This window comes from Vulpes vulpes, chromosome 9 (genome assembly GCF_048418805.1).
Source record: "Vulpes vulpes isolate BD-2025 chromosome 9, VulVul3, whole genome shotgun sequence".
Taxonomy (NCBI): Eukaryota; Metazoa; Chordata; class Mammalia; order Carnivora; family Canidae; genus Vulpes; species Vulpes vulpes.
Genome location: NC_132788.1, coordinates 33610703 through 33624490, shown reverse-complemented (window position 1 = coordinate 33624490; position 13788 = coordinate 33610703). Strand labels below are relative to the sequence as shown.

Below are 13788 nucleotides of genomic sequence, written 5' to 3'. Positions count from 1 at the left end.
ATGGTCAAGTGATCACTGAGGATAGATGTGTATAGTAAATTCATTGGAGGTCAGTGAGAGTTCTTTGGATGTTCATGGGCAACTGTTATCAGATATGAATGGCAGCCATTGGAGGTCAGTGAGGGACAGTGAAAGTAGCTAAGGGCTATTGTGATTTGGGGTGATAGGAATTCAGGGTTCCTACTCAGGGCACAATAGCATAACTCAGTGAAATCATTGAGATTTTGTGGATGGTAATGGGTTTTTGGAGACTCAGGGAGGTGGGATACAGAAGTATCACGAAACTTTTGAGAAGATATGGATGTTCAGGGGAGGAATCATGGACCCTCTAGTCCTTGAGTACTCATGGGTACTAATGGCAGTCATTAGGGACTAGTGGATACCAGAGTAAATGAAGAAGAGTCACTATGGGATTGTGAAACAGTTTGTGTAGACTCTGGTTAGTGGATGTCACTGGAGGTTAAAGGTCACTGGACACTCGTGGTACCTGGAGAGCAGATGCACCATTGAAGGGTCATTGGGCCACCCATATCATCTATGGGTGGTGACTGGGGGGCAGAAATGCTGACCCAGAAGTTGGGGTCTGGCCAGTTGGGGATCTTCTGGCTAGTGACTGAGGGTCTGTATATCCAGTGGGGGGGATGTATCTATCTGTCCACCTGGCTTTTGGGGGGCATGTTTATCTTGCTGAGGGCCTAGCTTTCTCATAGGCTGGGGTCTCTCTTACTGTCAGAAGCATTACTGTCAAGCGGTGGTATGGCTGGCTAGTTGACTGTGTAGGTGGGGTATATCTCTGCTGGAGTAATGTCTGTCTATTCGAGGGGTGGAGTGGTCTACCTTGAGGGATTTTGTCTTTTGGTTGGCTAGGGTCACCTAATTGTCGGGCACCAGGGGGTGTCCATGTGTCTGATCACAGGTCTTTCTGGATTCCTGGATGGACATCTTCCCATTTGTTCGAGAATCTGTCCATTTGTTTGGCTGTCTGTCCCTCTGGAGTCTGTTTGTCTCTCTGGGATTTTGTCCATCGAGAAGTCTGTCTAGCCAGGGGTCTGTGTGTCGGTCTGTTTGGGGATCTGGTTCAAAATCTTACAGCTTATGAACAGAGTGGCTGAGGCTGGAATGACTGTCTTTTTGGTTGCATGTTCACCCTAACTCCATGCCCCACTCTGATTGTTTAATCTGCCTGCCCTACTGACTATTCCTCTATGTCTCTCCAGATACCCAGATACTCCTGGCTAGCAATCTACTCCACCCAGTAGGGTCCTGTGGAGGATGGGAAGACCGGTGGGAGTGCCTCTAGTAGCCCAGGCCTGTCCCACCTCTCCCTTCTCCCAGAGAATTGCATGCTGTGTTCATACAGTGGGATTTGGTGCTAATGGCCCCTTAGTGGCGGCAGTCCTGTGAAGTGGGAGCAGACGGCACTGCCCCCAGAGGTCCTAAGTACCCTGATGCACACATTCCAGTCTGCCTGTTTGCCAGCTCAGAGCGCTCACTCAACAGAACCAAGTGGCCTGGGTGCTGGAAGGTGCTTGGGTAAACTTTCTTAATCCTGAGGAACTCAGGCTGAGCTGATGTTGCAAAGAGAAAAACTGCAACTTTACAATGGAAAAACAGTAGATACCACCTTAATCCAGGGAGCTTGTTGGGAGATACTGTGAGGCTATTGATAGTACTATACCATACAGTTCTGCTCTGGCTTCCTTTTTTATAGAACAAAAACGGGGGGGTGGGGGGAAGATATTTGAAAAAATTCTCCCGCTGCTCCAGTTAAGACCCCACAGGCTGGGTGGGCCGACCTGTTGGCCCACCCACACCTGTGGTGTGGTGTAACATTGTTCCCAATAGGGGCAGCTCCTGCAGCTAACTGCGTTTGGGAGGGCACTTTCCCCAGACTGGCCCCACTTCTTCCAGGGCAGATCCTAGGTATCTTCTTTGCTTGGGGTGAACTCCACATGCTATTAACATGTCTTTGGAAGAAATAAACTCAGCCTTGGGCTCTCTGTGCCAACAGCTCCAACTCCTACAAGCTCTAGGCATAGGAATGCTCTGACAGTGATGCTGGTAACATTCTGGGGCTTCTGGTCAGGTCACCCTACATCCTTGGCTTGCAGCTTTCCCAACCAACTTTAGCTCAGCACCACCCCCTCCCCTCTTATTTGGAAAAGACCAACTAGCCACATTCTTTTAAACTTAGTCTGGCTGGAATCCTGCATAACTAAGGGTTCTTCTGTGGGTACTGAATGCAGAGCCCATGGCATCACAACCAAAGGGAAGTATGGATCTTCTCCATCAGCTGCCACTCTATAAAACCAGAGAGAAGTTAGTGCACATCTATGCCTGGGTAAGTATTAACATCTCTGGAAGGATTCCTATAATGAGACCAAGAGCAAGGGCAGGAAGCATCTCATGCTGCTGCAACTGCAGCTCGGTGTTCTAAAGTCCTAGCTGATGCACTGTGGCAAGGAGAAAAAGAGAAGGGTCTGTCAAAAATACTATAACTGGCATATGGCATAATCAGCTAGAAAGTTCTAGAAAATCTTATGAAAAACCATAAAGGCTTATAAGAAAATTTAATAAGGTATCCAGCTGAAATATAATACCCACACATCACACATATACATACACAAATCACTTTCCTATATACCAAGAAAAATAAATTTGAAACTGTAATGCAAAAAAGATCTCATATTAATTTCTTGAAAAATAGGCACCAAGTTCCAAACTGTTATTAAATTAATAGAGCTAAACAATGATATTAATGTCTGCGATCATCAAAAAAAAAAAAAAAAGACACCCATATATTATCATCCTCCTGGTAAAAGAACAAAACTCCACCAAATATTCTTCCCAACAAAATTTAAATCTGTACCTGGTTGAGCCCTTAGATCTAAATATTAATTTTGAGGAAATAGAAGGGCACAGAAAAATGTCAAATGACACAAGAGGGACAAGATGAGAGACATCCAGACTGTGGAAACACTGTAAGACAAACCAGTTTCCTAATTGAGTAAATTACAAGGAAAAAAATTTAAAGAGAGAGAATTCTATAGGTTAAAAGAGACTTAGGATGTATACACAAATGCTTATGGGAGTATTATTCTTAATAGCCCCAAAGTAGAAACAACTCAAGTTTCAGAAAGTGATAAATGGGTAAATAGAATGTGGCATATCCATACGATGGACAATTACCCAGCAGCAAAAAGTAATGAAGGACTGGTGCTTGCTATGACAGGGATAAGCTTCGAAAACATACCACTGAGTGAAAGAAGGCAGTCACAGACACACCACAGATTGTATGATACCATGCATATGAAATGTCCAGAATAGGCAAGTCTATGGACCAAAAGTAGATTAGTGGTTGCAAGGGCCTGAGGACAGAGGGATGTTGGGAGGGAAATGGGGAGTGACAGCTAATGGGTATGATGTGTCTTTTAGGAGGACAAAAATGTTCTAAAATTAGATTGTAGTGATGGTTACACAATCCCGTGAAGACAAAAAGGTTTAATTGAATATATTTTTTTATTGTGGGACATAAATGAGTGAACTGTGTGATATGTGAATTATATCTCAATAAAGCCATTTAAAAAGAGTAAGTGACTTTTCACTCATTCGCAATGAATGGACCTAATTTGGATCCTCAGGGAAAACTCAACACTAACTGTATATTTGAAACAACATATTTAAAATATGGAATATTTTGGAATAATTGGTCCCTTAGGTGTGATAATAGTAATGTTTTCTTGTTGAGTCCTTATCTTTTAGAGATATGTACAGAAATATTAATGGGTGAAATGACAGGATGTCAAGGATTTGCTTCAAAATGAACAAGTGAATGGATATAGGGAGTAGGTGGGGCTATGAAGGAAACCAGACTGGTCAATACTGAGATGGGCTCATGGACTTACTGTATGGTCCTCTCTGCTCTTGTATGTTTGAAATTTTGCACAATTAAAATATTTAAATCCATCAATATAGAGGTGAACAACCAGTTCTATAAAGAGAGCAAATAGGTCAGAAAATACAAACACATACAAATAAATGGCCAATAGTATTTGAAAAGATGCATAACCTCCATCATAATTAAAGAAATACAAATTCAGTTAGGGAACCATTTTGCATCTAGAGCTTGGCCAAGATGAAAAGTCTCATAGTACCCAGTGCCAGCAAGGACACAGAAACAGGCACTCAGATCTATTGACAGTGGCAGGGACAGCCTCTTGGGAGGACAACTGAGCAGCATCAATGATCATTTTAAAGACAAAATTCCACTCATAGGAAGTTATTCATCATATATACTCAAATAAGTATACAGAGTTACATTCAATTATGTTTTTGAAGCAAGGTTTCTGGTAGTAAAAATAGAAAGCACCTTGAATGTGCAGCCATTAAATAGGAGGTGGATCTACATGTACTGGATATCCTTGATAACCTAGAGGTATCTCTGAAAGAGATCATTAAAGGGAAAGACAAGAAGTTTCAGAATGGTGTACACAGCATGATTTTTGAGTTAAAAAAATACCATGGGACAGCCTGGGTGGCTCAACAGTTTAGCACCGCCTTCAGCCCAGGGCGTGATCCTGGAGACCCAGGATCGAGTCCCATGTCAGGCTCCCTGCCTGGAGCCTGCTACCTCTGCCTGTCTCTGCCTCTCTCTCTCATTAATAAATAAAATCTTAAATAAAAAAAAGAGGGTCACCTTTAAAAAAATACCATGAAGAGAAAACGTCTGGCCATATTTTTTTTTTAAGATTTTATTTAATTTTTATTTATTCATGAGAGACAGAGAGAGAGAGAGAGAGAGAGAGAGAGAGGCAGAGACACAGGCAGAGGGAGAAGCAGCCTCTGGGCTGAAGGCAGCACTAAACCACTGAGCCACCTTTTTTAAGTCAACAGTCCATAGCTTCTGGAGAGTATGGCAGGATTGTTGGGGGCACAGGAAGGAAGGTGGTTTATTTTTCACTGTGCACTTGTTTTTTTATTTATTATTATTTTATTATATAAATATAAATTTATTTTTTATTGGTGTTCAATTTGCCAACATATAGAATAACACCCGGTGCTCATCCCATCAAGTGCCCCCCCTCAGTGCCCATCACCCAGTCACCCCCACCCCCCGCCCACCTCCCCTTCCCCCACCCCTAGTTCGTTTCCCAAAGTTAGGAGTCGCTCATGTTCTGTCTCCCTTTCTGATATTTCCCACTCATTTTTTCTCCTTTCCCCTTTATTCCCTTTCACTATTTTTTATATTCCCCAAATGAATGAGACCATATAATGTTTGTCCTTCTCTGATTGACTTAATTCACTCAGCATAATACCCTCCAGTTCCATCCACATCGAAGCAAATGGTGTGTGTCGTTTCTATTGTGAGGAATATTCCATTGTGTACATAGACCACATCTTTATCCATTCATCTTTCAATGGACACCGAGGCTCCTTCCACAGTTTGACTGTTGTGGACATTGCTGCTATAAACATCGGGGTGCAGGTGGCCTGGCATTTCATTGCATCTGTATCTTTGGGGTAAATCCCCAGCATGCACTTGTTTTTTAAACATGAGGGTGTGTTACTTTTTGTAATTTAAAGAAATATCGTTATTGCAGTATCTGCTACATCTTTAAACTCTTTAACGCCAACCAGACAAAATCAAAGTATCTCCCTTGCGTTCCAGAAAAACTGGGCAGAGAATCCAGAAGGTAGCTCACAAAAGTGAGATCAACAAGTAAATGAAATGTCTATGCACAGTAGCACTAAATTCTCCCTTCTTCCTGGATCCCCACTGCACTGTTCCCTCCTGCAAAGGACCAGTTGAATGTTTATACTCCTGGAGATAGATAATACAGTTCATACACCAGATCGGGGCCCTTCCCCTTCCTTCTGCACACTGGTAGCATATCACATATGGCATTTCACCATGCTTTTATCACTTTATCTTGAGGTGCTCTTCAGTGGCTGCAGTGTTCCACTCAACAGATGCATCCTAATTTATGTAACTTCAGCGCTAATGATGGACCTTCAGGCTGTTTCTCTGCTTTTGCTGCTACAATGTTACAATGGTATAGATCCTTGCATGGGGACCACTGTGTACATGGTATGTACATTGGGCACATTCCTAGATCTGGCTACTGGATCAAAGTAGGAATTCCAATCTGATAAAAATGGTCCCCAGCTATAAACTTTCTGATAGTAAATATCAGAAGGCTTAGACTTGCACATCTCCTTGGATCAGGAGTATATTCCTAGAAAGTCCACTTCTAGGAATGTACCCTAAGGAAAGAATAAGGATAACGGGCAAGATATTCCACTGCAGCCAGCTTATTGGATCAATGCCCAAAATGTACTTTTCATATTGTGCTTGACTTTTCACTTCTTTTTTGTACCTGAACATTCTCTTTTCCTCTTCTTCACCACCACCCCTCAGCCCCAACTCAATGGCTTTCAACCACCGTTAATGGTTGGCATGTCTTCTTTGTTAACTTTAAAAATAAAACTGGCATTTGTTTTACCAGCAAAAAAGTGGATTTGGGAATAGCAGAGAATTACAATCCAAGACAAGCATGATAAGGTAAAACCATAGGCAAGTCCAGAAAACAAGAGAGGAATGCTTTTTTACAAAATAAAGTGAGCGATAGGAGGGCTGTGATAAACAAAAAGTTCATTAGAATAAACTGGGGAGTTCAAAGTATGGTGGCTTTTCATTGGCTGAGTTGTGACTGTCTTTCACTGACCTGACCGGGCTGTTGCCAGAGAAGTAGAAAACCTTTCTTTCTTCTGCTGGAATAGCAAAGTAGCAGCTGAAGTAGCAGGGAATAAGGTTTCTGGGTCTGCAATTAGGAGTGGTAGGGCATGAGAGCACTCCCTGCTGGCTTTCCACCTTTATCGAAAAGGAGGTTCCCTTTTATTTTCACACCTCAATCTTTTTACTTGATGATCTTTAACAACTTAAAACAAAAATATGAGAACTACTTTAATAACAGAAGGCATTTGTAATTATTTTCCTTTTAATCCTTTACTGTGAAATATTTAAGACATGTCAAAGTAGAAAATACAACACATCCTTTGTCTGAATCACTTAAATATGACAATTAGTATTTTGCTTCAGCTTTTTCGCCCGTGCTAAAGCATTTTCAAGCAAGTATCAGGCTGATATTTCACCCCTAAATACTTCACCATGTCTAAAAACTGAGAACATTTTCTAAAGGAACTCTAATGTTACAATGTTACCCCAAAAGATTATCAATAATTCCTTTAAAACTTCTAAAATGTTTATTTTGAAATGTCATATAAAGGTTGCAAAAATAGGGCACAGTTCTCTCATGCTCTTAACTTGGATTCCCCACATGTTAATATTTCTAAACACTAAGAATACTAGAACATGAAAATCACTTGCAGCCACAACACAGGGCTTTTCCTGAGCACAAGAGCCCTCTACTCTCTCTGGGCCACTGCTCTCTGGCCTGACAAGATGCTCCAAATGGTACCCACCAAAGCCCACACCCATTTCTGTCTCCTCCCTCATCTTTCACATTTCAAAACTCTACAAGTATTAACTGATTTCTTCCTTAAAAAAATAAAACATGCACAAATATCCCTTGAAGCACTATACCACACCTCAAATCCAAGGCTCCCTGTGAGTCCTCAAGATATTATCTGTGGACATTTCCCACAAATTATTTCTTGCCTCAATTACTGCTATTTTATTGACTTATTTTACAAACTCCCCTGCTCAAACATCCAGGCAAAGCTGTGCCTGAGCTGTTGTCTGCAGATCAGTGACCACTAGTGTGGTGAGTCAAGAAGCTGAACATTCTATATGCTAAGAAACCCTACCCAACTGCCATCTGAAAAGCCTTTCCCCATAGGTTCCTCTACCAGCAGTATAAGAGTCCTGTTTCCCCCAGTATCACTTGACATTAGATACCATTCATGCCCAATAGCTAAACACAGCTGATAAGCCAAATTCCATGGTCCTTCACAAAGCCTTCCACTACGGGTGACCTCAAGAGTGTTGGGTTGTCTGAGGAACTTGAAGAATTACACTCAAAGGATCCTTTACCAATGGAAGCTGCAATGAAGTGAATAATAGTTTGCGTCTTATTTTCTGCTTGTCCTTGGCTGCGAGCTGGCCTATCAGCTATCAGCATAAAGGCCTGCTCTGAGGCTGCTGTTATTAAAAAAAAAACAAAACAAAAAAACACCAGTGACTAAGGACATGCTCTGTGCCCCAGGCCTCATGGCGCACTGAGCTGGAAGGACGCTAAGAGTAAGAGGATGAGGGGAACAGCATCCTCATGCCTGCGATGTCTGCAAAAGGTTCTGGGGATACAGTTAAGGAAGGGCAGGAGCCCCATACCTATTGAATGTAAGGGATAAGGACACAGAGTCAGATGAATGGTGGCCCCAAGAGATATGGCCACAGCCTAATTTCTGGAGCTGATCCTGTCTGGGGAAAAAAGTCTTTGCAGACAAGTGATTAAGTTCAGAATCTTTAAATGAAGAAGTCATCCTTGATCTTCTCATGGGCTGTAAATCTAATGACAAGTGTCCTTATAAGAGACACACCAAGGAAACTTTACAGAAGATGCTCATGTGAAGACAAAGGCAGAAACCACAACTATGCAACTACATGCCAAAAAATACTAAGGAATGCCAGTAACCACCAGAAGCTGGAAGAGGCAAGTAATGGAGGAGGGGTTGGAAATGGAGCTAACACCTTGATCTGACTTCTGGCCTCCAGAATTGTGAGAGAATAAATCTGTTTTTAAGCCACCCAGTTTGTGGCAATTTGTTATGGCAGTACCAGAAAACTAACATAAAACATCATACTACTCTACTCTGTATGTACTTTTGTATTTTCATAACTTACACAAAAATTTTAGTGGTATAGCCTTCATTTGTGAACTGAGGCTATGGCAAGTGGAAGAGGCCCTGGAAGGCCCTGGATTCACATGCGTGGGGCCAGAAGTCACAGACATCCCATGAGGTTCCATTGCCTGTTCTCCCCCAAGACTTCCCTTTCACTGGGCCACTCTTGCTCCTGGAACTCTTATGAACACGTCCACTTCAGGGTCATTACACAGGCTATCCAGGGGGGCCCTGATGCTTCATGCCATCCCGTAGCTCTCAGACATCTGCAGGGGCTCCCCACCTTCATCCCCTTGCCTGAATTGTGTCTTCATAGGCCTGCCCCATGTGGTGTGATGGGTTTCTTTCTTTTTTTTTTTTAAATATTTTGTTTTTAATTTTTATTTATTTATGATAGTCACAGAGAGATAGAGAGAGGCAGAGACACAGGCAGAGGGAGAAGCAGGCTCCATGCACCGGCAGCCCGACGTGGGATTCGATCCCGGGTCTCCAGGATCGCGCCCTGGGCCAAAGGCAGGCGCCAAACCGCTGCGCCACCCAGGGATCCCGATGGGTTTCTTTCTTAATGTCATCACTCCCCTCCACATCAACTTGCAGGCATCCTATAGCGTCCTGCCACATGTTCTGGGTAAAACCAGGGTCCTTGGGTATATACCAGAGCCCAATCTTCCCAGTCTGACATGAACTCTCACAGCCCCTGACCACTGAGTGACAGCAACACCAAATCTCTCAAACCTTCCCTAAGGCTAAGGGGCCAGCCAGCAGGTTTGGCCTGCCTGTCCTAGACACAATATCAATGGCAGACCTGAGAATGTTCCTGAGCTGTCAACTCCCCACCTAAGAAGACCCATGGAAACTGTCCCTCACACTCAGCATGACAGTGGGCTTGTCCTGACCACACAGAGGCAAACAGGGTGGTGTGGCACATGGACTTTATTCCGACCCCTCCCCACCTCCTGGGGGGTGGGTTCATTCAGCACTCAGAAAGACTCTCTTGCGTGCAGTGTTGGTGTACGGATGCCAGCGCCACTCCACATCTGCTGTGGCCTCCTGTTCCAGCGTGCCCAGGCGGATCATATACACTGCGGGGGGGTGGAGATGGAAACATTGTTACCTAAACTGCCAGCACCCTACCACCACCAGAAGTGGAATAAAGCCCCAAACTCACACTTTAGTTCAAAGCGAGGTCCAACCTCAGTCAGCTCCACACTGCGATGGTTGGTCTTCTTATACACGTGGTGCCTAGGGCAATGGGAGGCAGAGCAGGGATGAGGTGGGGGCAGAGAGTGGATGTAGGTCAGTAATAAACAGCAGTCAGGACACCATTCTGTAACTAGCCCATGGACCTACCGGAAGGAGATATAGTCATCTTGGTTCGCGAAAGTTATGACCCGGTGGCTGTCATCTTTGGGCACAGGAAACAGGTAACGGAGTATGTCAGAGACCTGGGTCAGAGAGAAGGAGAGTGGCAAATGCCCAGCCTGGAACTCCCTGCCTCCAGGCCTCATCCCGTGAACCCAGACTCACCCGCTTGCCTAGGCGAGAGGAGAAGCCATGCATGATGAGGTGAGGCTTGGCCTCTGACATGGTGCCCAGGTCAGGGATGTCATGCCGCATGACCACATTGCACAGGGTGAAGTAAGCAGTGGGGCCGAAGGGCAGGTGGCTGACAATGAACCCCACTGGTGGGGCCAGATTGGGTCATCAGAAACCTTATCTGCTCTCAGACAACCACCCCAGCAGACCCTCTTCCCATCCACAGTCTTACCAGGTGTGCCTCGATGCTCATGGACAACCAGTAGGTCAGTGACACCATTGGCTTTGCAGGCTCGCACCAGTGCCCCTACCTCATGCCGGCCACGGTTCATGCGTTGGGCACCTGGGAACACCAACTTCAACTCCTGTATATGAATGTACTCCAATTAGGACTGGGGCCACTGGTGCCTTAGCAACTCCCACTCACTCCCTACTGGTACCTTTGCAAACATCTTGAGGCGGGAACTGGGGTCTCGGGAGGTAGTGATCATGATCTTAGGATCCTCAACTCCCGCCCATCGATATTCATCATCTGTGTGGTCGGTCACACCTGTCAGAGCATGAGGGGCAGGAACGTGACATTGTCTTGAGAAATAAAATGCTAACTTGAAGGTGGCTGACTCTGTCTAGAGCAGCACTGACAATACCTTTGATGATGAAAATGCTCCTCACCTGCACTGGGCAAGAGGGTGAATCCCCAGCCCCACTGGTTACAAATACAAGTATGACTGAGGAACTGAATTTTTAAATTTGATTTTAGTTCATTTTAACTATATTTATCACACAGGGTTAATGGCTACCATTGAAGTGCAAGTCCAGATTCTGTTAAGGCCAAAGGAGTTTGTTAACTCCTTTCCCTCATAACAAAAGTGTATAATGTCTGTGATACCTATAATATTTGTTGAATAATGCAATGAAACATTTGGGTGTTAATGAAGTGCTGGGAGCTGAGGACATTGCAGTAAACAAAATGGACCCTGTGTCGCCTTGGTAGAGTTCACATTCTAGTAGGGGAACAATTAACAGACAAAACAGAGTAAGCAGGATAATAGTGTATGTGTTATAGAAATGAAACTGGGAACACTGAGTAAGAACTTTCCTGAGGTGCCATCTGTGGAGAGCCATGAGGGCACCCGGGAAAAATCTTCACGATGAGTTGCACAGCCTTTCCTTCAAGGTGTCTGAGGAATGCATGGAAGCCAGCAGGCTCAAGTGCAGTGGGGAGAAGCTGGCAGGAACATTTACCTTCCCCGCCGGCATCATCAAACTCCAGGGAACCCTGTAAGGCCAGAGCCTCCCTGCGTAACTCGGTGGGAATCAGGCGGTTCTCTGCAAGGGGAACATAGAAGGGCTGAGTTAGACACATGCACCCACCAAGCCCTCAGTTTATACAACACTGTGGCTTATAAAAACTTACAGACTTAATTAAAAAGTAACCTTTTCACTCCTCTCTGTGCAGAAAAGTGATACATATTTTTGGCAGGGGGAAGAGAAAAGCAAAACTATTTTTGTCTATATGCCAACCTGTCAACAATGGTTACAGGAGACCTCATGTTCTATGGTTCCTGAGTCTCATGGTTTGAGGACTTTCTAAAATATTTAATTGCAAGTATATAATTGTTTTTGTAATTAGAAAAAAATTAACAAGCTAATTTTTAAAAGAATACACACAGAGGGCTCTTTCTGTATGAGGGTGGACCAGAAACCCTGAAACCTTCTGACAACAAAACTGCTCATCTTAATGCTCCGGGTGAGAGGTTTCCTCTGTGAACTACAGCTGGACTTGGTAAAAGAAGGGCTGGCTGTGGGTATGCCTACTTTGGAGCACAGAGCTGAATATGAACATGCCCTTGGACACAGCTTTTCTTTCCAATACGCCCCGGAGAAATTCTTGCACATGGAAGAGAATGTTCATAGCAGCAATGCTGTTTCTAACTACCCCAAACTAAAAATAAGGTCAGCACCAAGCACAGGGAAATGGGAGCCCCCACCATACTCATTGGGTCTTAAAAGCAACGCTAAATGAAAACCTAAAGCTGGGAAAGAATACATACAACTTAATAAGTAAGTTTAAAACTAAAAACCGACCCATTTCATTTAAGAATACAAACAAGTACGACATAAGCATAAAGAAAAGCAATGAAATGGTTTATTTCATTCAATGAAATATTCACAGTATTCAATACTGTGGCTATTCTGAGTTGGGGAAAATACTCCTGAATTTCAATATATTAAGCATTTTTCATTTCTAATGTGGGCAGATAGGTCACAGGTGTCTAACAACGCTTCATCTAAACATACAAACATATACAAGTACTCTGTATGTCTAAAACACAGAAAATCGAAGTGAATTTAAAATAATCAAAGGTATTAAGCTGATGTACCATCCAGATAGGAAACAAGCTCCGCCCACACAAGAGGCAAGAGACAGGGATAAATACAACATTTCCATTCAGGCATGCCTAACCCTCTTCATCAGTATAACAAGAAAATGGAGAAAATAGTGCGAAGGTAGATCCTAATTCACAACTCGAATAAAACTAAGTTCCCTACGGTTTAACATTTTTAAAATGCAATGGAATCATAATAACGCCAAAAGACGGTAAGATATTGTACTTCTTGTACCCAAGAAGGTGGGAAAAAGAAAAACAGCGCAAGAGGGTACGGGGGTGAAAGGATAGGATGACGTAAAAACTTAAAATCTGGGATGAACCAAACACAGTGTAAACAAAATGGGAAAACTGTAAAATCTGGACACTGCAGCATAGATGATGCGTGATTTATTGCATCTCGGAAGGACCGTTTGCAAACCAACAGGAGGACCCAACAGGCAAGGAAACGGCCAGGAAGTACCCGAAGCGCTGCGCAGCCACACTAACGCTAAGAAACGCCGGCACCCGCGTCCCGCCCGCCCCGCCTGTCACTCTGCGGGGCTCCGGCAGGTGCCGAGGCCGGCCGGCCGCCCGCGCAGGTGAAGCCACCGGGCCGCGTACCTTGCAGCGCGCGCCGAACCTTGTCCTTCCGCTCCTGGACCGCTCGCTGCGACTCCTCCTGGGCCCTGCGGTACAGGTACTCGCGGCGCAGGCGGGCCTCGCGGCGTAGCTGCGGGACAGCGGGGTCGCTCAGCCTTGTCCTCGCCGCACGCCCACGCGCCCCCGGCCCAGGAACCACCCCCAGCCTCCAGCATCCCCCCTACCATCCCGAGCGCGGCTTCCACGTGGGTCCGGGAGACTCTGCCGCGGCCGCAGGAGCCACGCCACCCTCACGTCTGCCCTCAACCAACAAGGTCGCTCGACGCTTCACCACGCTTGGCTCCCGTAGCAGTGCCCGACGTTAAGATGGCGGGGCGTGGGTGGGTAGTCGCAAGGCGATTGGCCAGTCCGGAAGCGC

At 44.7% G+C, this 13788-nt stretch overlaps 1 protein-coding gene across 1 annotated transcript; it reads right to left on the bottom strand.

Annotated features, from left to right (window-relative positions):
* Positions 1-9777: 9777 nt before the first annotated feature.
* On the bottom strand, positions 9778-13736 carry IMP4 (IMP U3 small nucleolar ribonucleoprotein 4). Its single transcript, XM_025996610.2, has 9 exons — positions 13595-13736; positions 13392-13500; positions 11644-11727; positions 10839-10948; positions 10631-10763; positions 10390-10544; positions 10213-10307; positions 10031-10104; positions 9778-9944 (listed from the first exon to the last, which is right to left on the bottom strand). The coding sequence occupies exons 1-9, from the start codon at positions 13595-13597 to the stop codon at positions 9832-9834; spliced, it is 876 nt and encodes a 291-aa protein (XP_025852395.1). The 5' UTR covers positions 13598-13736; the 3' UTR covers positions 9778-9831.
* Positions 13737-13788: the final 52 nt, after the last annotated feature.

Excerpts from the sequence above, each read along its gene's own strand:
- IMP4 (XM_025996610.2), bottom strand. Across the intron at positions 10,545-10,630 it reads TGAGCATCGAGGCACACCTG|TGGGGTTCATTGTCAGCCAC; the intron begins GTAAGACTGTGG and ends TGGCCCCACCAG. Across the intron at positions 10,308-10,389 it reads CCTCTCGCCTAGGCAAGCGG|GTCTCTGACATACTCCGTTA; the intron begins GTGAGTCTGGGT and ends TCTCTGACCCAG.